The sequence below is a fragment of the Suillus subalutaceus genome (genome assembly GCF_016647625.1).
Source record: "Suillus subalutaceus strain FC151 chromosome Unknown DFJ58scaffold_44, whole genome shotgun sequence".
NCBI lineage: Eukaryota > Fungi > Basidiomycota > Agaricomycetes > Boletales > Suillaceae > Suillus > Suillus subalutaceus.
This window is the reverse complement of record NW_024540293.1, coordinates 41,908-68,593: the sequence shown is the minus strand read 5'-3', so window position 1 is coordinate 68,593 and position 26,686 is coordinate 41,908. Positions and strand designations below refer to the sequence as shown.

The 26,686-nt window shown below is 48.2% G+C and overlaps 8 protein-coding genes across 8 annotated transcripts; 5 read left to right on the top strand and 3 right to left on the bottom strand.

Moving 5' to 3' along the window:
• Nucleotides 1-70: 70 nt before the first annotated feature.
• Nucleotides 71-1,301, bottom strand: DFJ58DRAFT_727177 (uncharacterized protein; the record flags this gene model as incomplete). The annotated part of the gene is made up of 2 exons (XM_041385446.1): nucleotides 71-90; nucleotides 152-1,301. 2 exons carry the CDS (start codon nucleotides 1,299-1,301, stop codon nucleotides 71-73), a joined length of 1,170 nt encoding a protein of 389 aa, XP_041244552.1.
• A 680-nt stretch (nucleotides 1,302-1,981) lies between these two features.
• Nucleotides 1,982-5,288, top strand: DFJ58DRAFT_784593 (uncharacterized protein; the record flags this gene model as incomplete). The annotated part of the gene is made up of 6 exons (XM_041389983.1): nucleotides 1,982-2,100; nucleotides 2,178-2,433; nucleotides 2,515-2,720; nucleotides 2,776-2,779; nucleotides 2,833-3,321; nucleotides 3,368-5,288. Coding segments are annotated over 6 exons (2,565 nt in total), but the record flags the coding sequence as incomplete, so codon positions are not given.
• A 2,940-nt stretch (nucleotides 5,289-8,228) lies between these two features.
• DFJ58DRAFT_340866 (uncharacterized protein) lies at nucleotides 8,229-10,725 on the top strand. The gene is made up of 5 exons (XM_041379941.1): nucleotides 8,229-8,424; nucleotides 8,480-8,765; nucleotides 8,818-9,161; nucleotides 9,217-9,220; nucleotides 9,270-10,725. Exons 1-5 carry the CDS (start codon nucleotides 8,318-8,320, stop codon nucleotides 10,629-10,631), a joined length of 2,103 nt encoding a protein of 700 aa, XP_041244550.1. The 5' UTR covers nucleotides 8,229-8,317; the 3' UTR covers nucleotides 10,632-10,725.
• Nucleotides 10,726-11,078: 353 nt separating this feature from the next.
• Nucleotides 11,079-12,191, bottom strand: DFJ58DRAFT_784587 (VAMP synaptobrevin-like protein). Its single transcript, XM_041389982.1, has 5 exons — nucleotides 12,094-12,191; nucleotides 11,960-12,035; nucleotides 11,775-11,907; nucleotides 11,683-11,722; nucleotides 11,079-11,632 (listed from the first exon to the last, which is right to left on the bottom strand). Exons 1-5 carry the CDS (start codon nucleotides 12,100-12,102, stop codon nucleotides 11,219-11,221), a joined length of 672 nt encoding a protein of 223 aa, XP_041244549.1. The 5' UTR covers nucleotides 12,103-12,191; the 3' UTR covers nucleotides 11,079-11,218.
• Nucleotides 12,192-12,226: 35 nt separating this feature from the next.
• DFJ58DRAFT_683270 (Pre protein translocase Sec Sec61-beta subunit) lies at nucleotides 12,227-13,099 on the top strand. The gene is made up of 4 exons (XM_041383259.1): nucleotides 12,227-12,282; nucleotides 12,339-12,415; nucleotides 12,473-12,586; nucleotides 12,647-13,099. The coding sequence occupies exons 1-4, from the start codon at nucleotides 12,280-12,282 to the stop codon at nucleotides 12,741-12,743; spliced, it is 291 nt and encodes a 96-aa protein (XP_041244548.1). The 5' UTR covers nucleotides 12,227-12,279; the 3' UTR covers nucleotides 12,744-13,099.
• A 362-nt stretch (nucleotides 13,100-13,461) lies between these two features.
• Nucleotides 13,462-14,001, top strand: DFJ58DRAFT_727171 (uncharacterized protein; the record flags this gene model as incomplete). The annotated part of the gene is made up of 1 exon (XM_041385445.1): nucleotides 13,462-14,001. One exon carries the CDS (start codon nucleotides 13,462-13,464, stop codon nucleotides 13,999-14,001), a length of 540 nt encoding a protein of 179 aa, XP_041244547.1.
• Nucleotides 14,002-14,396: 395 nt separating this feature from the next.
• Nucleotides 14,397-15,243, top strand: DFJ58DRAFT_745265 (profilin). Its single transcript, XM_041387378.1, has 4 exons — nucleotides 14,397-14,573; nucleotides 14,625-14,722; nucleotides 14,776-14,934; nucleotides 14,982-15,243. Exons 1-4 carry the CDS (start codon nucleotides 14,561-14,563, stop codon nucleotides 15,111-15,113), a joined length of 402 nt encoding a protein of 133 aa, XP_041244546.1. The 5' UTR covers nucleotides 14,397-14,560; the 3' UTR covers nucleotides 15,114-15,243.
• Nucleotides 15,244-15,605: 362 nt separating this feature from the next.
• Nucleotides 15,606-17,244, bottom strand: DFJ58DRAFT_784579 (kinase-like domain-containing protein). The gene is made up of 7 exons (XM_041389981.1): nucleotides 16,979-17,244; nucleotides 16,796-16,879; nucleotides 16,685-16,747; nucleotides 16,407-16,626; nucleotides 16,262-16,299; nucleotides 16,051-16,209; nucleotides 15,606-15,999 (listed from the first exon to the last, which is right to left on the bottom strand). Exons 1-7 carry the CDS (start codon nucleotides 17,114-17,116, stop codon nucleotides 15,985-15,987), a joined length of 717 nt encoding a protein of 238 aa, XP_041244545.1. The 5' UTR covers nucleotides 17,117-17,244; the 3' UTR covers nucleotides 15,606-15,984.
• Nucleotides 17,245-26,686: the final 9,442 nt, after the last annotated feature.

Genomic DNA, 26,686 nt, shown 5'->3' with positions numbered 1-26,686 from the left:
TGATATCAGCAACTTTCGAGCTCGATAAATTTTGTACGCTGACCTATCCTGTAATTCCTCAACTATGATATTATATACCGAGATTCGCTACTGTAACATATATATGATATTATATACCGAGATTCGCTATTGTAACATATATATCCAATACCTATCGTGTCACCAACGAGGAACACAGTACTACTGCCTGACAGGACGGCGGAGCACCTCCCATGAACAGTAACCTCCCTCGCGACCGAAAACAACGGCTCAATGACATCCACATCAACTTCGCTCAACAGTATGGTCGTCTGAAAGTCTACCACCTGTACGTCGCAAGATGCAATTTCCAGCGCTGCCACAATACAAGAAACTTCTGATTCTTCTGGATCTGCCACAAGCGTCAATTTGCGCAACATGGGAAGACAAAGTTCGCCAAATATTTTGAGAACTTCGCGTTGTTGAAAAGGATCCGAGGGGATGGGGAAAGTGATCGATTCGAGGCAAGAGTGGGTGGTTGAATTATGTGGATAACCATTTTCAGATCTGATTTGATCCACCTTGATGGACTCCATACGAGGAAACATGAGGAAAGAGGAGCGTATAACGTGGGCAGAAGCATTCTCGACCCAGAGATGACGTACGTTGTCACAGGTGGGAGTGTGTCTGAATCGCATGGTAAGAGACCAGCGATAAGTGATGTGTAGATGTGTGAGGTTTGGTGCATTGAAACTGCTGAGTTCTGACCAGCAACACTGCAAGGATCTCAATTGGGGTGTGTCGAAGTCACGATTCCAGTCGTCTGCGGACACCAGAGTCACAGTTCCCCAACGCTTCCTCTCAGAAAGAAGGATTCCGAGCAGTTGAGAATCTGCCTGCGAGGGTTCGTGGCACGACTGTCGCGTGCAGCGGCGTGTGGTGCGTACGGGGAGCTCTCCGGATAGGATGCGGAGGGTGAGAGGCTGATCGCCAGAGCGTGCAAGCCACGACTGGAGGAGAGATGGAAGAAACGGTGTCAAGGGTTCGACTCGTCCCGGAAGGGAGACCTGCATACGCGACCAGACCGCTGTCGTTGAATGTGCAATGACTCGCCAAAAACGGCACACACGGGTGAATACTAGGGGAGGGCTGCCAACATTGGCGGAGATGGTGGTTTCTCCATAAGAGAAGACACCAGGACAGTCTGGAACGTCATTGACGATGAGCAAGAATACCTGCTGTAGAAGTTCCACTGGCAGCATATGTATGTGGGCAGCCGGCCAGTTCACGTTGACGGGAGAATACTCGCGTGAATGAGTGAAATCGAGCTTAAAGGCTGTCATCGTTCAGGTGAAACTGCACTGTCTGAGGGATGAAAGTTAAGTGAAACTTGTCAAGCCTTTTATGTGATTTCAACGAACACGTGTGCACACTGCAGAGGTATTTTGACGTACAGGACCCTGCCACGAACAGGGTTGATCAAATCAATTGTCCAAGGACTCAGTTGACGTTACTGCATCAAACATAAGTAAAAATGCAGTACACCGAAACTTGACAGTCTCACATAGCTATGCACTTTGTAGAATAGATTATTTCGTTTTCCGATATCGCACACTAAGATGGTCAAGCAAGGCAGGGCCCAACTAAAGTCCATTCACCATTCCTGAACAAATCCAGGTCTCTGAGAGTCACTTGAAGAAGTTTCCACTGGTGACTGTCGATACAACCAACCTGAGCGTCGCAAAACGAATACCAGCTGTGGACAGTGATATCATTGGCCCGGGAGTGACCCACTTTCAAGTGCGATATATTGGCCTTCAAAGCTACTGGGTATGATAGTGCGGTGAGACGAACAACGAACGCCACGGAGCCTCCTGGGTAGAATGGAGAGCACAGCTATGATGACTCAGCGGCGTTAATTGCTGTTAAGCCCACCGAGTACTAGCTGAGTCATCATAGCAGTGTATTGCACGTTGACACCGCCCTCATAGACATGTGGTAGACAACTTTTGTTATGAACTAGGTATGCTTGTCAGTTCATCCCGCAAGTTGTTGTGACGTCTGCCTCGATCCCTACTCTATCTCTTCAGAACCCGCCAATTCTCCACATGCAATCGCTTGTGGTCACATCTTCTGTCTCACGTGCGTTCATAGTCCCGGCCAGCTTACGGCCACCAATATTCATGTCTCTCCTCTCTTATCCGACTCTTCAATCCTAGGTGCCTTCGCTCCTTATTACCAAGTGCATGTCCACTTTGCCGCAAACCTTTCCAGTCAGATCGTGTCAAGAAACTTCACCTTGCGAATCCACCCGAATTAGATGATGCTGAACAGAATGCTATCGATGCTCATGCCAGCCTCCTCCTCCAGCACATAGCTCTAGTCTCAGGTGAAGACACTCCCGAGGTAGATGTCGTTGAAGTAGTCACCGAAGTGCAGGAATGGCTGCAGTCTCAACCGGATGACCCTAATTCTGTGAGTCCTTTTAAGCACTGCAAATAGTGGTCCTTGCTGTCAATTCAATTCTTTTCAATTTCTTACCTGTGGCATTTTTAGCATATGGCTCTTCGAGCTGCCGTGACTTCCCTTCAGCGATACAAAGCTCTTCAAGATCAGAGCGAGCGTGAAAAAGCAGAATATCGTCGCCTCCGAAGCCAACTTCGGAACAACAAGCGAAATGCGGACCACGACTCCAAAACATCTCGCGCAGTGGAAGAAAGTCTACTTTCCAGGATTCAAGAAATAGAGAATGAACATGCTCTGTGAGTCACCAATCGCAAGTTAACGAATATTTTCTAAATAACTTTCTCTATGTAGAGAGGTGATCATTTGCTTCACTGGCATTTACATCGGACTTACCTCACATCCTCGTAGCTGTCCCAATTGCATTCTGAGCTAGAAAACCTTAGAAACCCGCAACCCCGATATCGCAACACCAGTAACCCCCTCCCCGCGCCTCCAGAGCCCCTGCCAATCGATCGATTCCCGACCTTTGCAAGGCCTGGCGGAGGTCTCGACCCTCTCCTGGGCGGCGCCGTTCCATATCCCGCACCACCTCCACGGGATAACACCACCCACGTCAATGGCGATGCCCACGCCTCAGGATCTAAGGGGACAAGCTCATCCCATAAGCCAGTTCCTCATCCCCCCAAGACCCTACCTATATCCAATACCAGACCTCCCGAGGTTCCTCGGGTAGAAGAACACTGGACAGACAACACGCGACGGCCCCGTGCATCATCCATACACAGCCGTGCACCTGAGTCTCAGCCGAAAATAAACATCACGGCCCGCGGAGCACACATCCCTCCCAGCGCTGGCCGTATAAATCCTTCTCCCACCTGGGCAGCGCGCCCCCTCGTCGTCGAGGATCGGCGATCTGACGACGAGAGAGAGCTAAGACGCAAAGATGAGGAGCAGCACTAATGTCAGCGCAGACGTAGCGAATAATCTGTCCACGCGATTAGCATCCGCCGCAGCTTACGTCTCAGGCTATGGCTCAGGGTACGAATCAGGCTATCAGCTAATCAGTGCTCCGTACATGTCGTCGACTGGTGGCAATGAAAGGGCCTTTCCGTTGTTAGAGACGCAATCACCAGAACAAGTCACGGATGTTCTGGGCTTGATCGACTCGTCGGGAGACGACCATACGACGCCTGTGGCTCGAGCACGACCCGTTCCCAGACGGGCTGTGACTGAAACCGCTCGAGCGGATAATATTTCTAGAGGTTATCCAGACGTACCGCTTGGTTCACTACCACCTGTGAATGGTATGCGACGCCGGGCGACGGTGCAGAACGTTGTTCAGGCGGCTCGAGTGGGGAATGTTTCCAGGGGTCTTTCGGATGTGCCTCTGCTTGGTACGCCACCGCCTGATAATGGCGTGGGACGCCGAGCGGCGGTGCAGAGTGTCGGCCAGGTTCTTGGTTTCGATGTTGGGTTACCGATGTCGAATGGGAACGTAGTAGTAGGATCGGTGCGTTTGAATGACAGCGCAGCCGGCTCTGCCCGTCTCAACGATGGGGCACCGTCCCGTCCCAACGACACACAAATCCGCATGCCTAGACCCCGAGCACTTATCCCTTCCCTGGATCCAACACCAGACGCAGAAAGCCCAAGAAGCGCTACCACATGGGGAACCATATCCACCTCACGAGCAGGCAGCATGGATCACCTCGGCCTCCTAGGGCTGCACAACGGGGGCGTGCGTGGGCAGGGGAGCATTGCCGGCGAGTCTATAATAGGTCGCCTAGAGTCAGACGAAGATACAACAGATGAGGACGGAGAAGATATCAGCGTGACACCTGTTATACCCATACCTACCGCTGAACCAGATGCATTGGGTCTTATTCTTGAAGATGGAGGGGATGTGGATTATGCGGTGCATGATGAGGAGTGGAGGTATCGTGCGCAGTCTTCGTATGCTGCGAGTCGTACTTCTTTTCCACCCGGTCCCACCTCACGTCCACCAAATCACACCTCTCGCCCTCCAAATCACACCTCTCGCCCTCCAAATCGCCTCTCTCATGTCCAATCCTCTCGCACCCAGCACACTTATAATCGTCGACATACATCGCAACCAACGGGATACGAAGAAGGGACGACAACGCGCGTTCCCAGTGGCAGTTCTTCATATACGAATAGCAACGCGCTATCGCTCCATTTTGATGCTTCGCTTTCGATGCACGATCATGCTGCGCGTCCTTTGACAGGCGCTGGGGGTGGTTCTTTTACAAGTACCGGGCATGGTCCGTCTACAAACACCGGGCATGGTTCTTTCACAAGTGGAGGACATGGTCCTTTTTCAAATACAGGGAATGTCGACGGCCCACAGATCGTCGCTCCTACTCCAGTCGTTGGTGGGCCTAATATCGTGCATATGTGGGCTAATCGCACATGACTGGCGCTTCTGATATATACGTATGGTTCTTTTTATCTGGAATCTGGATTATCCCTCCTTTTCCCCGTTTGTTTTTTGTCGCTGAGTTTTTGTTCTCACCGCACTCATTTCACTTACTATAAACATAAGATAGACACTGGTTTGTTGTTACCTGTCATCCGTTCGTTGTTGTGCTATCTATCTCCTTTGTTGGGGTTGTTTGTATTATTAAATGTTTCCGTCATCCACTGTACGTCGTGATCTATCGTAACTAACATTGAACTGCCACAATCTGTACTATTGCCGTTAGATGATGAGCGGGTTGAATTCGGCTTTGATGGGATCGGTACTATGATACTGGGGTTTGAGATCATCGATCCGCATGACATGAGACGATAAGCTCTTTTAATATTTTGCTAGCTGTGGGTGGATCAAGTGGACTGCATCGGACAAACAACGCTGCAGCGGCGATGGTCACTTGATATTGACCGGTGGGCACGAGGCTCTCGCGATGAGTGTGTGCAGTGTCATTATGCAGCAACAGACGCTGATCACCCCCGACATAGTCTCTAGATTACGCCCTGATGTGCCTGCATGGAACCTTCCGACAACGATATTAATTGCTGAGATAGCGCCCCCTTCCATTCCCTTCTAATGGTCCCCGTACTTTATACTGCGGATCAACTGTGAGATGTTAATTTGACAAAACGCGAGGCTTCCGGCGCGTGTGATGTGCATGGCCAAAGATGTGCGATGAGCGCAGGCCAAAGAACATCGTGCCCCAAGCTTATTTTCCCCACGCGGACCAAATAGCAACATGTCATGTCATAGCGTACGTGTACGTTGCATGTATGCCATCTACCGTAACTGTTATCATCAGCCTGGGCTTTGCCGTCAATTTTATCAGAAGTGACGGATGGAATTCGGAGTTACGAGTTTGATCGTCAGACTTTATTATAGCGCTGGTGTTTTGTGTTTGGTGGCGCGGATCTTCGATAAACAGCGGTAATCTTTCATTCTTTGCTCAACGCTTTGAAGGCACGAGGCACCCTAACACATGTGCGGTGCGCAGTCAAAGACGCTGGTCACTCCTAGCCTCAGAGATCCTAGACTGACAACTACGTACGCCTTGTCTGAATCACGCCGTATCAGTACTCCATGGAAACTTCCCCAATCGCTAGCATTAATCTTGACAGTGATAGCACACCTTCCACTATCTTGGGCTGACTGACTGGTAGATAATTGAAATTAAAAGATGCTATATCAGAACAGCGGTGCAGCCATCTGCATCCAGACTCCAGAGGTATCCAGCTGTCTCCACTCGGTGCAATCGACTGATAGCCGCATCTGCATCCATCGGTGTTGAATGACGTCCGTGCCGGGCTCCGAGGTCATCGCAGTGCGTTCGACTCGGATGCTTGGAATAGGTCTGGAGCTGGAGTACTAGTGATCTGGGGCTGATCCAAGTCGAGAATACGCCGATCGATGTTAAGCCGAGAATGCAAAGCCATACCAAGGAGAGAGAGAATGGACAATTGGACCCAGATGGCCGCGATGGGCGATGTGCCTATCGATAGTGTAGATCGATATACTTTCGAAGTATGATGTAAGGGGTGTGCTGTTGACTCCGAAGCATTCTTGCCATCTTGAGAGCGAAGCATTGACTCAGGGGCTGCAGATAGTCCGGGAGTTTGGCACGTCATTAGGAGAGAGAGATGTCATGAACGTGGGGCCAAATCATGCAAGATGCTGTAGTTGCTGTAGTTGGGAAAGGATTCGGTAAGGTTATGACTGCCGAGACGGAGTGAAAAGATAGAATAGTGGCCTGTGCGCTTGGAAAGGCAGACAAAGAACATCCCGCGCAGGACGAGGAGCTGATACAAATAGATTAGGTGTCTAAATGAAGGGCACATCGGAGAAAAAAACATACCCATCAGACAAATTGGGACCGATGTCATGGCCAAGGTGGCGAAGGGTACAGTCATTTCTGAGGTGACAACCCAAGGCAACGGTTAGTTTCAGAATCAAGGGGATCTCCAAGAGACTCGAGTAGGGTGCAATGGAGCATCATGCATCATGGTTGATGTCAAGGGCGTCAGCGAGGCATCGTTCTCTACTGGATGACCTCTCAGGTTGGAAAATAGAGCTGCCTTGAGGCAAAGGGGATCTAAATCCAGTACATCTTTGACAGGAACCTGTGGATAGTATATACGTATAAATACGTGTTCAAAATCGCGCGCCCATTGAAAGTGGGGCAGACGCCCATATGTGTCGCTTCGACATCGTAACACCATGTCGCCGTTGAGCACCCCAGTACATCACCCTCAACCTCGAGCGACACTACCGGATTGATGACAGAAACTTATGCTCCAGAATGATTTGAGATTATCGGATGTGAAATGTTCCAGCGGCCAGCCATCCATCCGCAACTCCCCGTGATGAATAGGATTCACGGTAATCCAGAAGGAAGTTGGAACTTAGCAGTATTCCAGAAGGAACGTAGCGGTAATCCAGAAGAACAAGAGGGTGCCCAAGGTCAGAACTAGCCTTGCAAGATATGTTCAAGAGCCAGGTTTAATTCGGTATTTGCTGTACTAATATGTAGTGGCACGATGAAGGCATAATTACGTTGACACGTGCTCAGCCCACTACCGACGGCAAAGGTGTTTTTGTTTGTTCAGTGCTATCACGAACGATGTCGCCAATCTGGACGAATTGCGTTGAGCTGTACGTTCTTCGCGGCACTTCTTGACAAAACGTTTAACCAACGATTTATTATGCAACGCTGAAACCACGAGGACTGACTACCCGTGTCGGGCCGGTTCTATGAGATCAGCGGAACGAACTGATTGTTCATGGACACCCCTTCTCTATGCCAGGCAGCCGGAATTGAACGTGCGGTATGGGGGGGTTGTTCACTGCTTTATCCATGCGCAGTTTTCTAGGAATCTATTTCTGCCGATTCGGTGCAAACTTTCAATCCCGGCAAGTGATACTGATTTCCTTCAGCGTTTCCTGCCAAGTTTCATTAAAGGTAAGACTCGGGTCACATATAAAGTTCTTATCGTGGCCGTTCGAACTCAGATCGGAAGCTCCATCCAGGTGATTGATCGTGCCAACTTAGTATGTGATCATTTAACTGATATTTGTCTAAGGCCCTCAAGGAAGTGGCGAAGTTCTATCTCACGTCGCTTAGCTGCCTCGTGTCTTCTTATAATCTCTTCAACGTTATGAATTTTCGCTCCTCCCCTGCATACCATTACACCACCCACCCCGCCACGCACGTTAGGTCTGGCACTTAAGCCTTTGCTGGCTTAAATCCCTTCCTTCCCCCGTATACCCGACTGGGTCCTTAACAAGTCCCTTCCTTCCTTCCTTTCTTCGTAGTGCCTCCTCGCTAGAGTAGGCGGCCAAGCTACTGTAGGCTTAGTTCGCTCCTTTTCCTGATCCTCAAGGGAGTCTCTCCATCGTCTTCCAACTATGCTGGTACTCAGCAAATCCTCTACCTGTGATGTCTGTATGGAAGGCTATGTGGCTGGCGGAAATTCGCCACACTCGATCTCTTGTGGGCATGTATTCTGCCAAAAGTAAGTATTCGTTCATCGATCGTGTGTTGTTTTCACGTAACATACCAATCCGAAGGTGTCTCGATCATCTTTTGCGCCACATATGTCCCCTTTGTCGGACTCGATTTTCCCCGCAGGAGGTCCGCAGGCTTCACATCGATATGCAGTCGCCTACGATTACGACCGCTTCCATAGAAGAAGTCCCTGAGAACCCTGAATCATCTTCTCCACCTCCTGACGACGAGGCCCGTGCCCTCCAGAACGATATCGCGCGTGTTGTCAAAGAAGGTGCCAAGCTTCCTGAACTTCGCCGGGTAATCGAGAAATGTCGAACGTACTACAAGTCACAGTCAGCTGACCAGGTATGTTCTTGATGTCGTCATGTTACGACGGTCCTAATTACACCGTGATTAGCAGAACCCTGTGAAAGTGAGCGCACTGCTTCTTTGGAACCTCGCCGAGTCTCAACGTCATCTCGCGGAAATGAGAAAAGACAAGGCGGCTGAGGTTGAGAAGACCCGGGTGGTGGAAATTGCTCTTGAGGAAACGAGACTGGAGAAGGTGGCTGAGGCTGAGAGGGCCTGCGAGGCAAAACTTGTTCTTGAAGAATTACGCTCGCGTCTTACGGCAGAGATCGTGAATTTGCAACTGAAGTACGAGGAGCTGCAACGTATTCGACAGGATGAGAAAGATACTGCTCTTGCTGTAGAGAAAAGTTTGAGGGAACACTATGATGAGTTGAATGCACATTGGAGAAGGTGAGCCCATCGTATTCCGGTCCATTTATTTTATGGACTCATCAGCATCATTTAGCAAAGTCAGTATCTCGTAGCTGCCTGCGAATGTTGTTTTACTGACAGCCACAGTTCGAAGCCGCAATGCGTGAGAACAAGGTTCTCCGGGAGGAGCTCATGCGCGCTAGAATTGTGTTTAACCCGTTACCTGACTTCCAACGGCCAGTCGAGGTCCGGTATCTTCATGCAACGGAGCAGAAGCATCCTGAGAAGTTGGTCGAGGACGATCCTTTGAGCATCAAAGCACGAGCGAGGGCCAAAGCGAAAGCGAAAGCCATCGAGGAAGAGGAGTTCCACTTGTCTCCTCTCACCCAGGTAATTGGAACTTGGCCTTCTGCAATCCAGTCGTTTCGCGCTTTGGTGGATGAAGATGAGATTGACGACTTAAAGAAGACCTGCAGCAGAAAGGAATCGGAATCGAGGTCTGACACAGACGAGGATCAAACAATGGGCGATGCTACGTCTCAACTTATTCCCATTCCTCGGTCCTCGTTATCTCGTCAGTTGACGGACCCCTCCGTATCTTCGTCTGTCTCCACGGATAACTGGTCTGGATTGTCGCGATCTCGCCCTCGTGACATTGTCATGTCGAGTCGTGATGGATCTACTTCACGTCATCACTCCACTGAGCGTTCAATCACTTTGGCACGTAGTGGTGCTCATTCACCATCTCGCAGACTGTCACGGGAACAGTCCACGTCGTATATGTCCAGCCGCACTTCCTCTCCCTCACGCCGCTACTCCTCGGACCGCTTGCATGGGCCTCGGTTGAAAGACACTCATTCACGAGACTCATTTGATGGTGGTAGCAGGGATTACGAGATGCGCGCAGGAGACACGTACGAGCCAAAGGTGAAAGACCAGTTCGTACCGCGCCAGATCATGGCGGCCGACGATTTTCGGGACAAGGATCGCGAACGCCTACGCGCTCAGCTCCATGATATCCTTGACAGCCCTATGGCATCATCCTCCCTCAAGATCCCGATGTCTTATAACGATGAGTCGCCGATGCCCCCACCATATCCACCACCGCCATCGTCCAATACGATTCCTAGGCACACGAATTCTAGTACACACGTGCATACGCCGTTACGGAGAAACTCCACTGCAAGTCAATCGGTGACTCCTACACCTGGTCCTGAAGAGGGATACCCGGCCACGGTTGTGCAAAAGACGCTGGTCCATGCTAGTAGTGTTGCAATGCAGCAGGAGAAGGAGAGACGGGAGAGGGAAAGACAACGAGAGCAGGAACGTGAGCGAATGGAGCGTGAACGAGGTCGGGATCGTGATCGTGATCGTGATCGCGAGCGGGAACAAGAGTGGCAGCACCTCAAGGATACCACCAATGTGCCACCCGATGTTTACCCCTACCATCGCGATCGCCGTATAGGCAGGACCAAGTTGTCTAACCCAGTCACCGCTGGAGCAGACTAAATCATATGGCCTGCCGATTTATTAACCAACTGTCACTTCTGTATTTTTCATTCCCCATTGTTGTAGATGGGTCCTTTTGCGGACTATCTATTTATCCGAGCGAGTCCGAGCGGACTCTCCAGTCACCAGTGTGTAGCTAATATCATGTTTATAATAGTTTTGTGGTGTTGTACTGACTGAGGCGTACATGCTGTCACTTGTTAGGGTCTCGAGCTATGCCAAACTTGTATTGTACCTATTGTGCACGCATATGCAGTTAGTAGAATCGTTACGGTCATTTTATGTAGGTTCTAGCTTGCTTCTGAAGAAGAAAAATAAAACGTCTTGGATGTTTCGATCCCCCACTCACTATATGTATAGTAGTACTGATCCACTTGCGTTATCTTATCTCCATCATCTCTAGACATGTAAAAATTTGCAGCGAAACAACCTTCGCAAGATTCCTGTCGAGATGTTATATATGTCGGGTCTGAAGTGTATAAGTATAACAACATTGTCTGAGGCCAATATGAGTGTCGATAAGTCTAGGGAGTACATATGGATATTATGTGGTACAAATAAATAAGCAGTCCGGACCCTTGAGACGCTTAAGACTGTGCGCCGCACTGCAGGCCAGCCCCACAGAACTGAGCCACAATGATATACAATAATAGTAGCGCAACCACAACGCTCAATGCCAATATCTTGCTATTCTTCCACCACATCTGCCGTCTCACTGTCCTGGCGCCGCGCCGGAATGCGGTAGCCTGCGTGGCCATGTTGTCAGTTTTATCCACGAGAAGCTCAATACGTTCCCCGCGGCTGAGGATCTGCTCGACATTTTGGACCATAATGTCCTTGACCTGGTTCAGCTCCGCTTGAGCACGGGCGACTTCATCCGTTGGAGGAGCAGTGTTGTACGTGTGCATGAGAGAAGCGATAGTGGGAGAGAAGGTGCCTTGAAGTCCGTATGCAGGGGTAGAGCTTAGTACAGCGGATGAGGAGGATGGGAGCTCGATAAACTTGCGATGTGGATCAGAATAAGGAGGTAATTTGTGCTGTGGCGACGTACTTTGCGCTGCAGGTCCGCTAGGAAAGCGAATGGCATCTTCCTACAGTAATATTCAACCAAAAAAACAGATGCACGTTCTTCAGAAGCCTCACCTTCCTACAGAGTCATCTGCCATGACCAGAAAAGTGAAGCCTCCCTCGGCGATGTAATGAAATAGGTATTGTTCCCACACATATGTTAACTTGCTATTGTTCGGCGGGATCTTGGAAAGAATTGTCTGCGTAGCTATGTATGCCACTATGTCAAGAAGCGCATGATGAGACAGAAAATAATGCACCATGCGAGAAGTCTCGCTGCCCCGGAGCCTGGTGTTCAGCAAGGATTGTGGATCCTCGGGAAACGATGGCATTTATCTAGAGTGATAGTCCCGTCTATGTGCGTTATACATACTCATGTAGGATTGGAACTTACCAGTGACATGTTAGAATTCGGCCAGAGCAGGAAGGAAGATTGGACAAAAGTCAATGACGCTCAAGTGACGCTTAAGTGGAGGTAGTAGTGGATTAGGAAAGACCTAGCTAAAGAATGTTCCCACGAACTTGCATTTCATTTCCTCCACCAACGTGTCTTCAGTCTTCAAAGCTCACCGTCAACAGCATGGTGCGTAACGAGCAACCTAGCTGTATTATTTCGATACTAACCTGTTACTCGCTTAGTCTGATTCAGAAAGCTCAACCCACGCCGTTAGCCCCAAGGTCGGTACTGTCGCAAGACCGCCAGGTGCACAGGTTCGGTATGTCTCATAGTCTGTTCGTGGTTTACACACATTGCTGACTGAAACTTGTCAAAGGCGGAGGGCTGCAAACACGCAGGTAAAACCCAATTCAACGCGTGCGGCAGGAGCTGGCGGCTCTTCGGGGACAATGCTGAAACTTTACACTGACGACTCACCAGGGTTGCGAGTGTACGTGTCATGTTGCCATAAATGTAACATTCAACTGAGCTGATTTTGTTCCCATGTTAGAGACCCATATGTCGTCCTCATTCTCTCGTTGGCGTTCATTGGATCTATCTTCTTTTTGCATATTTCCGCTAAAATAATCCGGTCTTTCACCAAGTGATATCTTCGTAATGGACTCCTTTATGCACTCTTGACTATATCCCCCTATTGCGGAACATGTGCACTCGGCGCTTGCGTCGTATGTCATGCTGTATGAAAACTTATCGCACAGTGAGGCGCTGCGTACCCTCTCGTCATCCAATTGCCTGGACTGTCTTGGCGATACTTTATCGCTTTCTATCATCTGCTGACATTCTGAAAAAATATCGCACGGTGACTCGTCGGTGAGGCGCTGTATATCCTCTCGTCATCCAATTGTCTGGTGGGATGGTGTGGACTATATTTGCGAGAACTTAAGCTTTCCAATATCTCCTGCTCAATTCTGCATCCTGAAGGAGTTGCAGACTGGGGGACATGCCTCGGTTGAGTTGAGTGGGGCCAATTCTTTCTATCCAAGACACCCCCCGAGCTCATTAACACAGTCCTTTGCATGTCTTCACTTGCTATCATGGTCAGTGGTGGGTGATTGGAATCGGCCAAAATTCCCATGAGGCGGTGGTCTAATTTCCGGTCTTTCAAATATTTCATACATGGGGCCCAGAAAGCGCAACGAAAATGAATTCGCCACCTCGTCAATGTTCCTCCAGGGAATGGTTTTTCTCAAGCGCATTCGTTTCCGATTTTTCGCCTCCCTTTGCTCTCTCACCTCGACCACAGCACCAGCGGTTCTTTGCTTATTGTTACCGTCTATCATTGAAACGTCGAGGTGGGCGTCAAGAATGACGACCAGCGAAGATATTGCATACTCCCTCATCAGCATATTTGATGTCAGCATGCCAATAACGTATGGGGAGGGCCAGCGGTCCTGGTTTCGGTTGATGGAAATCATCTTGAAACAATGCAAGAGCTGGGAAATCTTTGTATGGGCAGGAGAATTGTCTCCATATTCCAGCGCAATACCTCGGTCGCCCAAAGGCTATGAAGCTTTTGATATACAGAACTCCACAGAACTGAGCGAGAATCTCGATATGGGGAAGGTGGAGAGAATTGTCGGGGAGACACCTGATCTCCATGGTGACCATGTGTTTGCAATGACAAGACATGGACTGCAGATGAAGTTACCGCTTCTTGACGTGGAGTTTAAACCGTCCGCATCAATCGGCCACTATTCACGCCCGGACTCCAGGCTACCTCGGACGGTCAAAACCTCGGGATCTCCTTGTGCGAGTCACATGCCGCCAACTGGAATCAAAGGCAGAGACTTATCGTCTTGGAATAGTAAATTGCAGCCCGAACGGACTGGCTCGACGGAACCATGAGTATGAAATCCGTGAGGTCCTTTGTCGTGTTTCTTCACTCTTGATCCCAATGACCGGTCGTGGCTAAGGCTACAGACAAAAACGTGACCACAAGAGAGCTCCGGTGCGATGCAGATGTTTGTTTGAAACAGCCTATATCTAGGGTAGGTAGTTACACTATAAGTTATGCCGGAAACCTCATGCATGCCATGGTCCTGATTGTAATCGTACTTGTGCTATTCCTTGTGGATTCTTCAAGTACCTACGTGTGGACTCACTAGTATCTTATATATGGTACCAGTGCAATATGCCTTCACTCCGTCCGAGTCGTACTTATATGGTTACTAGAATAATGCTGATTATCTTGCTTGAAAAGGCTGTACATGATAATTTAGGTAAGTTGTCCGTTGCGGGCCGGTGGTCCACTTGCTTATTATTAGGTAAGCTCCGCCTGTACTTTGATGCGGCCTGCTTTCCAACGCCGATATCATGGCGATCTCCGTACCACGCCAGACTCTTTCTTGTCTTTCAGTTTCAATTCGTGACCCTTTCCGCTGTTTCGATTTCAGTCCCTCATAATATGTCCTGGCAAGGTAAGTCTGAGCTGCATCGCCAGGCAAGCTCTTAGTCTCATGCATCTACAGCATACGTAGACACCAACCTCGTCGGCACCGGGAGGGTGACTCAGGCCGCCATCTTGGGAAAAGCTGGAGGTATATGGGCTAAATCCTCAGGGATCAAGGTAACTTATCGACAGTAGTAATGTCTGTGCAACTCTGACGGGATCTTACGTAGATCTCACCAGAAGAGCAGAAGGCGATCACTGCTGCGTTCACGAACAAAGCTGCAGTTCAGGCCTCTGGCTTCCGTGTCGCTGATCAGAAATATTTCTTCCTATCGTCGGATAACTACGGAGATGATCCCAATCTTATTGTGGTTCAGGGCAAGAAACAAGTGGGTCTTCACGATGTCTTTTTGTGATGCATGCTCACAGTCATCAGGCCGATGGTGCTGTACTAGCGCAAACGAAACAAGCTATCCTCGTCGTTACGTACGCTTTTCCTCAGACAGCTCAAGACGTAGGCATATTAGTTACCGGTCTTGGATCATACCTCGCTAGCCTGAATTACTAGGGTCCGTTAGGGGACGATCGCAGAGGATAAAGAAGATCAAAGGTGTGCTATCATGTAACCGTACAGTTTATAGATCCGATGCATTTCACTGGAGTCATTCCAAAGTTCAATACATTGATCGTCACATATATTTGTTATCAGGTCCGTGTCGAGCAAGAGCGATCGGTGTCGTGTGTGTGGCCTATGGCCAGTTTATGAATGTGCAATATTGGAATGTTTGCAGTTGACATTGTCCTCCACCATTTAGCAGATCCTGCTTACATTTGCTGTATCAAGGTCCTCCCACAGCACTCGTCATTTGGTCCCGATGGGCCATGCTAAAATTAGCCTCCGGACCATACGATGCGTGCACAACAATATTTGCACGAGTATGTACTTCCAAGTCCTTACAGATTCAGAGTAATAACGGCTTCTATACAAAATACCTTGTTCCCTGATAACGATCCTGCCAGTGGAGTCAATTAAGAATTTGGGAGAGGGAAACTGTCAGTACACAATCTGGCGCCAACGCAGCTGATATCAATGTGGAGTACTGAGACACGTGGTCTATTTGCAGAGACGATGCTAGTATTATATTCCCAAGTTGCTACTATGAACACAATATGTTGTCGCAGAGCCAGGAGTCCTTGTATACGTAAATAAAATACAGTCGATCAGTTCTCTGATTATTTAACTAGCGCAGTGACATGATCCGATCCTAGAAAGCTCATAACATCAACGGCAGAGGGGCGACGTCCTGCATCACTCTAGCATTTCTCGATGAAATCCCAGAAAGAGTCTGCGTCGTCGTGCACACTCGATGGTCTTATAGGCTTCTCCAGGACAGTGTCTTGATGATCGCTTCGCACATCTGTATAGGGTGGTTGACCTATCATGCATTCATGACCTACCGGATCTTAGTCGTAAACCAACGCAACTAATAGTGAAGGCCTCGAACCTGATGTGTGATGCATTCTAAGGAATGAATATCGCTGGCTGGTTGTGGAGTCAATGACTTTTCGTCCTCGGGCTCCCCGTAGAGCTTTGGCACAGCCCAAGGCAAGATTCCATCATATGCCACGTGGGCATTGTGATCCGAATCTATCAGAATGTTGTTCTGCCGTTCCAGATCAGAGCTAGAAGGCGAGTATCAGACAACTAGTACGTACGGCAGTAAGATTACCGTGAACAATGCCCTTCGAGTGCACTGCAATGGCGTTACTTATTGTTATTGTTTTCACAAACTATGGAAGATTTCACATACGGTAGCTGATGGCTGCACCGACTTGCCGCAACTAAGGTTCCAATGAATACCATGATGTACGAGTGCTTCTGAGAAACAACTCACGATCCGGAGCTTTTGTTCTTTGGTCAATTCTGTGGAATGGCGTTCAAGATATATGGTGAGCGAGCCGTTGTGCATCCAGGGGTAAACTATCGCTGGAAGTAGCCCAAATTCGTGACTGAAACCGAGCGGAGACAAAAGATTTTCGTGATGCAGTTGGTTCCTTGCATGAAAATCAGCCAAGAGTCTCTGCGAAGCCATGGTTTGAGCAAGCGTATTACATGCAAAGGGGAAGCCAATAACGTACTTCAGTAAGTCTGGCCCTGGAATCGTCCATTACGACATCGATCCTGATGGATTTGACTGCTACCTGTCATGGATTCAGATTGCTGGACAGCCATACGTGTAGCATGCTTGCCTCCAGGCTTCGACGGTCGGATGCGGTGTAGGTGCATTTCCACACATCTCCGAAACTGCCGTGTGCTATTGGATGAGGCGACTCCTTGGATACGAATCCCGTAAAGTCGAGTAGGCTGCATTAGAAGTCGCATGAGGAAGTACGTTGTCACAGGGTACTATGATCCATTGATTATGGACTTACTGGTTGTCGGGGGTCTATCTCACCACTACCACTGCCTGTGGTAGCTATCATGATAGACGGGCGGCTTCTCCACAACAACAACTTCCTCCCGACCTTCTCTAACCAACACCTGCAGTGGGATGAGAAAGACAGAATCATTTTAGATTAGTAGACTCGTGCGTTGTGCTCTTTTAACGAGGCAGGCTTGCACTAGATAGTGACATGCAGAAACAATGAGTCATGAATGATTAATTGGCATCGCCCATTCCAAACCAGTGAAATTCGGCCCACAAGAATCTTAAGTCGTGTTACTATTAGCCACGCTTGTCCCTCCGTTCTCTTCCATTGCCAGTGAATCTGCGAGCCAATCACCGGCTGACTTTGCCCGATGAGCGCAATTACTCTTAATTCCACTCTTACAGCACTACCTGCAATAACGATCACTTCCTGGATCATCTTCTCTGGGTGTTCCACCCCATCGTGCACAGTAAATGAACCAACTTACAGTCTGGTTTGTAACGTTGTAGCTTGAACCGAGTGTTTCAATGTAAGCCCGACGCTTACGCCGCCCAGCCTATCAGACGCGGCCCACTATGACGCAACACCTTCGATGACGCGTCTCACCTATTGGACACCGTGCACATAGCTTGACCTACCTGTATTTGGATCTCATCTTACTCTTACCGCTTGTCAATCATACGCTCTTCCACGTTATCGTTCCTTCTCTTAGTGTTGCCGTCGACGTACGGCTTCCAGGATGCGCGTTATGACCATGAAATTTCACGTTCTCCGTTGATCGCCACATTACAATGCTCGAGCGATGCTGCGTAGACTCATACACGTTGCTAGAGCAAGCCTTTAATCATTTCAGCTAGTGATGATCCGGTCCGGCTTAGGCTCATAAGATTTTGAGCTCAGGCCGTGAGTCCAAGCCGGCCGAAAGCCACAACTTGAGCCCAACCAGGCCGCGAAGTGCATGGTGGTACAAACCACGACCAGAAAACACGATGAGACATTAGCGACAGTAATGCGAACACGACAGCAGGTAAGCGACACGACAGCGGACATAATGAAGTAATGAGGAACTTGAAGGCGAGGGGTGTGTGCGATATGACAGAACGGGGGAGCATCCAGCGGCAAAAAAAGGCATAGAACAGGAGCGAGGAAGGCGAGTAAACTGAAGATGGAAGAGGATTGCGAGGCAAAGCATACTGTCGACAATATCAATCTAATGCAGAGCGCTGTCAGTAGTGCTGATGTTGATGCTCTTGCCTAGCACTCTTCCCGCTCCTGGTGAACATGAATGATTGTAAAATAACGGTGAAGCTCAGAACCTGCGCTTACCAGCTAGTAGTGTTAAGCTCATCACAAGCCTGCAGAGACTATAAGTCAGTGCTGTTTAAGAAGAGCAGCAGTAATGTGTATACCTGAATTCACAACACTCGTAGACTCGTTCAATCAGCGGAGGAAGGAGTCCGTGGCAGGAGGGAGAAAACGAAGTTGCCTGTAATTCCCAAAACATTTTAACTTTGGGGTGTTAGTAGTTTCAAAACTCACCCAAACACGAGACTTCGTGATATTACAGAATGTTGCGAGAGAAGTGGAGCTTTGTAGAGTAACTCTGCAACACCGAACGACACGTGAATGCGAAGTAATTGAGCTATTGACGGATTGCCATTGTGACGCACATGCATGAACAAATTGACAAGAACAATGTGTGCGTTGACGAAAACACGATGAACGATGCGATATTTTTACAATGTGATGGTCAGACGACAGTAGAGGTGAACAGGGTTCATGTCCTACTAGGGTATCTATGGAAACACAAGGCAGGTCAATGGAGTGAAGCAGCATAGAAACGCACATTACACGCACCTCTGCAAGCCTAGAGAAAGATACCCCACAATCCCCTCTAAAGTGCATCTCGACCGTGCTTAGCACCATTGATATCTAGTAAGATGTCGAAGCTCCTTCCAAGCACCGCACTCCTTCGAGCTTTTGAAAATTATCAGAGCGGCATAGCCGCAGCCACAGTTTTTCCCGATAGACGATGTGTGGTGACAAGCTCGTATGACAAGGCGCTTCGGTCGTGGGGACTTGAAGACAGGTGTTGTGTTGATAAAGATGGAAGGCCATTGCAGTGGGGTGCGGGCATTGGCGGTGTGGCGATGGTGAGAAGATTCCGAGCCTGTACCACGAAATTCGGTTGGCATCTGGTGCACACACGAATCTTGGGAGTCAGCGGAATGAAGAAGTAACGTTATGTGCACGTGTTCGAAGGAGTGTCATGGTGATGTGCTGGAGTAGCTACTAGACACGAAAAAGAACGATATTCATTCGGTCGTGCAGGATAGATAGTCAGATTCGAGCGCTGGGAAGCACCGACTGCTTGATTGGAATATATTCTAGAAGCTTTAAAGAGAATATATGTATGCCCTGAGGCGCTAGGAGAGTAATATTGTCAAGGGCAGCGTAATAGGGACTTGCCGTATCGGTGATAGAGGTGTGGAGGCCGCCGTGTTCGGGGCGTCTGTGAAAACGAGGCTGGTTAACGCAGTGAAAACGCACAATACACGCACCTCTGCAGCTCAAAGAAAGATACAATCTCTCCAAAATCCACCTCGAACCGCGCCCAAACGCCATTAACCTCAGTAAAATGTTGAAGCTCATTCCCAATCACCACACCCCTGCGAGAATTAGAAGGCCATGAAAAAGGCGTAAATGCAATTGCAGTATTCCCGATCAAAAGACGAATGGTAACAGGCTCGGACGATAAGACGCTTCGTCTGTGGGACTTGAAGACAGGTGTTGTGTTGAAGAAGATGGAAGGGCATCGCAGTGGGGTGCGGGCATTGGCTGTATCACAAGATGGGAAATTGATAGCAAGCGGTGATAGAGACGGAGAGGTCATCGCCTGGCACGGAGAAGAAATGGGGAACCACTCACCCAACAATCAAAGCCCACTCCCGTTATATCAACCTCGTTGGATTTTTCTCCTGATGGAACAGTGCTGGTCACTGGTTCATGGGACACAACCGATTAAAACTGTGGAACACCATAACCTGGGAGCAACAAGGAGATCCAATTAAGTGTGGTGAACATGTCTTCTGCGTACGGTATTCGCCGTCAGGAGGAGTTCTTGCCATTGCAACATCCAACAATATCCGAATTATAATCCAGGCACAAGGAAATGGGTCCAATCCTTCAAGAGTCACACATCTTGGAACAAGTCACTTACATGGACGCCCAATGGCACACGCCTTCTCACAGGCGGCGATTCTGACGATTCTACCATACGCGAATGGGATACAACAACCTGGCAGCAGGCCGGTGATCCTTGGACGGGCCACGATAGTTATATCCATACCATCGCCGTTAATCCTGCTGGCACACTCGTCGCCTCCGCATCTGATGACCATCATGTTCGTCTCTGGCGGCTCTCAGATCGGCGAACAATTGCCATCTTCAAGCACTCATCCTTGATGACATTGCGTCACTTTCTCCATGGACGGCAAGCATATCCTCAGCGGAGACGGTAAGATGATCTCAGAGTGGGCAGTACCTCGGGGTATTCATCCAAAGGTATGTTTCCGTCCTCGACTCAGGAACAACAATTTGAGCATGTTCCGTGCAGGTTCTAGCCATCACGACACCCCGCGATGCATGCATAGATGGAGACTTATCTACCGCAGAAGAACTACTCACGCAAGATATCAACACAGATGCTAACAACCATATTCCTACGCACATCGTTCATTCGTATGCTCGAAAACATGACTGGGACCGTGCCCTTCAGGACCGCAATCAAGGTGAGATTCACTGACCCATCACGGCCCTCTTACAAAAGGCTAACTCGATGATGACAAAGTCCATCAGCATTCAGCCCTCATTGACAGGCTATATCTCCAAGGGCATCGCCCTCCGCGGAACAGGCCATATGCGGGATGCGAGGGCAGCATTGATGTTGCATCCCTGTACACTAATGAGATCAGAAAACCATTTCATTTCCTGCTCTTGATCAAGGTATGTTACAGTTTGCCTCGCATACTCTCCGCTTTCATCACATTATTTTCAGGCCATTACCCTCTTCAATGCAGATCACATGACGAGGCAAACCTTCTCCTCAAAGAACTCACTGCCGGTTGTCCGAATGCCGACATTCTCGCGTGTAGTGTCGTGCAAGTAAGTATCATTCACGTTTGGTCATCAAACGCTGATCTTTGCAACCTCGCACATTAGGCATATTTACGCGTTCAACTAGGAATCAAAGCATTGGATGGCGCACGTCACAACGAAGCCGCCGACCACTTCACTGTCGCTATCAACTCTGGCGCTTTCTCATCGAAATTCATTCATGAATTATACGAGGACTTAGTCGCAGTGCGTTAATATGATGCATACATTATATTTTTCATAACTGAGTGTCTTGTCCAGCTCTTTGGCTGGGACTTGAAGTTCCTTGTGGCAAAAGGCACACCAGAAACGGTGTGTGATGCACTCCTTCGGGCAGGTAAACTTCAAGATGCCGTGAAATCATACCGATACATGATGGACATTATCGACGAAACAACGAAGGCCAGCTGCCTTGAATGGTCCAACGGCAAGTCTGGAGTTCGCAATGTTGCGCAAGCTACAATCCTCACCCGCATTTCACTCAGCTTTTACGGAAGAATGCAGCGCGCTCTTTCTTACCAACGAGAGATACCGCCCTCGATGCAAGCGATTATGACAGGGCTATTGACCTCTACTCGGCAGTGATTGACCTGAGTTCTGCATCTGATGCCGTCTTTGTAAAGCGCAGCAAGGCAAGGTTGGGAAAAATGCTATGGACGGAAGCACTTCTCGATGCGCACAATGTGCGGTGGCATTTATCGTTGTTAACCTATACTTATTGTGGTGACACATAGGTCACCGAACTCAACCCCCAATTTTATCTTGGATACAATTTGAAGCACGCAGCGCTTCATGGTGCACAACGCTACGATGAAGCGATACAGGCCTTCCGAATAATGCTCTCAAAATTAGATAATGCTCCTGACGCTGAGACACGAAGTAAGCCCCAAAGAACTCATACGTCAACAGGCTTTAAAGGTTTCTGCAGAGTTGCGCCAGCAGTATCTCAGTCCATCCAAAGCGGACTGTGCTATTCGAAAGGTCATTGATGCTCAACTCGACAATGCTCCACTGCGTGTACTCGACACCACCACCGGTCTCTTATGCAATCGAGAGGCGCAGATAAGCACCTTCAAATCGAGCATAGAGTACAAGGAGCTTGTGTCATCAACAATCATGCATCGTGATATCCAAATGAAGCGCATCGAGGAAGTGGTGATGACATACTTCCAATATGTCATGTTATCACACAGGTGGAGAAGGGAAGGAACCGCTACTGCAGGATATCCAAGGCAAGGTCATCTACGAGTTTGATCCGGTTGGCGGCATCACGAAGTTGCAGTCCTTCTGCAAAACTGCTCGTGATTTGGGGTATCGCCTGGGCATGGAGCGATACATGTTGTATTGACAAGAACATCGATGTTGAGCTCCAAGCATCAGTCAAGTCCATGTTCCTCTGGTATCACCACTCCACGCTCACAATCGTATACCTCTCGGATGTCCCGCCTTCGTCAAAGTCTGGCGCACTGGCAAAGAGTGCATGGAACACACGCGGATGGACGGTCCAAGAATTTCTCGCCCCCAACGTCATTCTATTCTATCAGAAGGATTGGACTCTTTATCTCAATGATCGCACTCCCAACCACAAGTACTCTGTCGCGATCATGCAGGAGTTGGAGTACGCGACAGGCATTGATCGACGGGCCGTCGTGGCCTTCCGTCCCGGGATGAGAGATGCCCGAGAGAAACTTCAGTGGGCGTCGACACGTATTACCACGTTGCAAGAAGACATTGCATACTCGTTATTCGGCATCTTTGGCGTCCGCCTACGTGTTGATTATGGCGAGAAGAAGCAGAACGCACTGGGGCGGCTCCTGCAGGAAATCGTAGCTCAGTCAGGTGATATTACGGCCCTGGACTGGGTCGGAAAGTCGTCAGAGTTCAATAGCTGTCTACCAGCCGACATCACTTCATATGAAGCTCCACCATGCAAGCTTTCGTCTCTGTCCAAAGAAGAGATTCAGACATCGGTCTCCTCGTTGCAAGGTATTGTGGCTCCAGAGTCTGCTTCGAAATTGTATCAGACACTTGACTACCTGAGCGCTCCCCGTTTCGCGCACCGCCGGTTGTATCTGCCTTGCATCGTGTTCCCAGTCACAGAAGCCAGGCGGAGGCCAGGTCGAGACCAGGACACATACATATACGAACTCAAATCAGACGGGCTTCACGACCTGCAGGTCACCACGGAAGACAAGTTGATCCCGTTCTCACCAGCAAGGCCGCCGCCCCGCCTGGCAGACAATCTTGCTTGTTCGTCCATGGAGTCGTGATCTCCTTGAGTTGCATGACCTTGCAGACGATACACAGAGCATGGAAGATTGGTCCGTACCCGAACCTCCGTCACACGATTCGCTCCCTGCACAAGCTGAGCCGATTTATTCGGATTCTTCTTACTCACGAGCATTGCGATTGATTGTTCGCCTTGGACAACCTTTTGGTGCATTTTTACTAGCACGGCAGCGCGACGGAGGATTCAAGAGGATCGCATCAGATCGTGATATCATTGCACAGGTTGGAAACGTGGCTTCCATTAGCTACATGATGGACATCAGGACACTAGAGGTACTATAACTGTATAGATGCTTTTAAACTTTTCTGAGCGGTTTTCATTTGCACCTGAGGCTGTATCAGTAAAAGCACCACTTTGCGCTGCACAGCGTGCAAGCTCTACAGCTTGGTCCCAATTAGCTAGTGCTGCCGTGGTCCGGTCCTGAACCATGATTTGAACCGGACTTTTGGTCCGGTTCCCCTGTGGTTCGGCCCACGGTCCAGGTGTCAGCCAGAACTGGACCACAGTATGGTTCTCGGTTCTGGCATTGGGCAAATGGTTTGACTTTGGTTCCTGAACCGTTCCAAACCCTGAACTGACTTGGATAATTACAGTCTATGGTATGCATTACCTAGTTTGCATGCTGGTGGAGGTTAACACTAATCTATTTAATAGGGGAGCTCACAGTAGGTCACTTCTGCTTCTGCATCAGCTGACATGTGAGAGAGAAGGGTTAGCAGTGTGTTATGTAAGCAGTTAACTCTCGATATGCATTGGGCATACTGTAGAGATACACACTTAGCTTTGACATCATTTAGGTGTGACCAACTGAACCTTAGCTTCAAAGATTTGAAGACTGCTGTGACCTGTAACACCTCAAAATAGTTTTGAAGGTCAAACTAGATGAGGTCGAGCCACCATTTGTGCATGCTGCAGACATTGAGCTTGACCCTTGTGATGGACCTATTGATGCTGTTCTAATTCACATGACATTAGGAGGGTCAGTCCCTCATGGCTATGGTACCGATGATTCTGGCAATCTGCTGGCTTGCAACAAGGCAGAAAGTTATGAGCAAGAGCTCACAGCTTCTGCTACCAAAGGTGATGAAGAGATTTTTGATTGTGGAAAGCACAGATGCATGGCAAATACTCAGTACAAATTTGTTTGGAAACATTGACCATAATCTACGCATTTTTTTTAAATGTTTTACCATATGTTACAATTTACCTTCGATGATTTCAACTTTGTGTGACAGTCACACAAAATAGCTTCGATTCATTGGACATGTGACAGTGTGATCAAGCTAAGTGCATATCTCTACAGTACTACACATGGCTCACAGCTCGCTAGCATCAGCAATACTTAGAATCTTATATCTTTTAAAGTTTTATGTGATCATTTGAGCACTCTTTCAACCTTTACAGACACTTGAGGACCTTGCACAACAGCTTAATATTGATATAAATCATATACTAGCCATACAACAAGCTTGCTACCTGAATTCTGGTCCTCCTGCCCTTAAATCTGGCAGTCTATGCCTTGATATGGTCGCCAGTTGCTGTCAGATTGATCTTGTAGCACTCTGGCAGTATAACAGCGCCAATACACTTATGGACACTGGCCTTTGTCTCGCCAGATGTGTTTTGGTGATTTCATGAATTAGTACTAGTGGCGCAGATGTGCTCAGACTCACCTCATGCTGATCTTTTTTACTGAACAAGACTTTATAATTTGCCTTTTGCGCTGATTTCTGCAATGACTTTCCATACGCACAAGTGCTTGTTCTCATTCCATGGAATGTCAGGTAGATTCTGTGTCTTCAATCTAGTCATGTGAGAGTATAAAGTAGATGCTAGTGCTCTGAGTGGATGACCAGAAATGGTATATATGATTTAATTTCTATTTATTTTGCTGTATATGTGATAATAATGGTTTATGATGGATGCAGAAGCAAAAGCAGAAGCAGAAGAAGTGACCTACTGTGAGCTCCCCTAATGCTACAAGAGGATTCCAACAGTGTTTGTGTGCATGGTCATCCCACATTCATTTATGTATGTATGTTTGTACTATGTACATCACTAACAAGCATCTTCACTAGTGCTATATTTTTCATTCTCACATACTTCAGTCATGACCCTATGTAGAACTGGTACCCTGGATGTGAAAAATGGTTGTAGAATGTGTACCAGCCAGCTGCAGCCAATCCATGTACATTGCCACTGGCTAGACACAGGGTGGAGCTGACTGGTGGCCCAAGTTGGGCTGACTGGGCTGTGGTCACAATGTGTACAGCCAGTGCTGGATGACATGTATATGCTGACACATGGACTGATGTCCTCTTACTTAAGGGTTTTATGTACAACACGTATATAGTGACAACACAACTATACAGGATAAGACTTCTTGCCAGTCCTTAAGTACACGGTCTACAACATTTCTAGTTTTTGTGGTAGATAACATGTGAGTTCTTGGGAGGGTTTACTTAAAAATGTCCCCTTCTTGTTTTCTCTCTGTAGTTTTGCTTTGAGGCCTTTGTAATGATAAAGTTTGCCCCAGTGTGAAGTAGTTCTCTTAGCTTATATCTCCCTTCCTGTAAAAGAGAAAGGTTACATGTATAGGTGAAGTTTAGTTTAAGCTTAGTACATTAGTTTGTTATATTGTAATGGTAGTATATAACTCAGATAGATATTTCTTAGTCTTACTTCAAGGTACTAGTTTTGCCTGCACTTTATTTCTTAGGTAATCTCACTTGATTTGAGAACAGGGTTTTAAAGTGGGAAGTCTAGATTCACAGTGGCAAAATGGGCTCCTTTTATACATTTTTGGAGGCTATCTTACTAAGCATGATTCAGCACATGGATTGGTAAGAACATTCTTACAAATAAATCCTTTTGGTGTGTTGAGTCAGCTTATTTACTAACTAGCTTATTAATACATTGTAATCTTACAAAGAAAGATGAATAAAAGACATGAGTCATCACATGGATTAGTAAGAACATGCTTACAAACCAATATTTTGAGTGAGCTGAATCAGCCTTCTTACTAAGTGGATTATAAACACACTTGCAAGTCTTACAAATCTTGATGAATCATGACAAAAAAACATGATGAGTCAAGTTGAATCCTTACAAATCAGATTATTAACCAGTCACATGAAAAGCTTACAAACATGCTTTGTGGCTGGAGAGGAAGTCTGATAGTTAAATATGTTAGCATCAGCATTACCATTCTTGCGCTATCCTTATCTTGCACCTTCGATCCATGCGTTGTCATGCATGGTATGGGA

Coding starts and splice junctions, on each gene's coding strand:
- DFJ58DRAFT_340866 (XM_041379941.1), top strand. CDS start 8,318: ATGCTGGTACTCAGCAAATCCTCTACCTGTGATGTCTGTATGGAAGGC. Junction 8,425..8,479: donor GGGCATGTATTCTGCCAAAA/GTAAGTATTCGT, acceptor ACCAATCCGAAG/GTGTCTCGATCATCTTTTGC. Junction 8,766..8,817: donor AGTCACAGTCAGCTGACCAG/GTATGTTCTTGA, acceptor CACCGTGATTAG/CAGAACCCTGTGAAAGTGAG.
- DFJ58DRAFT_683270 (XM_041383259.1), top strand. Junction 12,416..12,472: donor CCGCCAGGTGCACAGGTTCG/GTATGTCTCATA, acceptor AACTTGTCAAAG/GCGGAGGGCTGCAAACACGC. Junction 12,587..12,646: donor GACTCACCAGGGTTGCGAGT/GTACGTGTCATG, acceptor TTCCCATGTTAG/AGACCCATATGTCGTCCTCA.
- DFJ58DRAFT_784579 (XM_041389981.1), bottom strand. CDS start 17,116: ATGATTCTGTCTTTCTCATCCCACTGCAGGTGTTGGTTAGAGAAGGTC. Junction 16,748..16,795: donor CCGACCGTCGAAGCCTGGAG/GCAAGCATGCTA, acceptor AATCCATGACAG/GTAGCAGTCAAATCCATCAG. Junction 16,210..16,261: donor TTCACGGTAATCTTACTGCC/GTACGTACTAGT, acceptor CTGGAACGGCAG/AACAACATTCTGATAGATTC.
- DFJ58DRAFT_745265 (XM_041387378.1), top strand. Junction 14,723..14,775: donor CTAAATCCTCAGGGATCAAG/GTAACTTATCGA, acceptor GATCTTACGTAG/ATCTCACCAGAAGAGCAGAA. Junction 14,935..14,981: donor TGGTTCAGGGCAAGAAACAA/GTGGGTCTTCAC, acceptor CACAGTCATCAG/GCCGATGGTGCTGTACTAGC.
- DFJ58DRAFT_784587 (XM_041389982.1), bottom strand. Junction 11,908..11,959: donor GCAGCGAGACTTCTCGCATG/GTGCATTATTTT, acceptor TGGCATACATAG/CTACGCAGACAATTCTTTCC. Junction 11,723..11,774: donor GCAGATGACTCTGTAGGAAG/GTGAGGCTTCTG, acceptor ATATTACTGTAG/GAAGATGCCATTCGCTTTCC.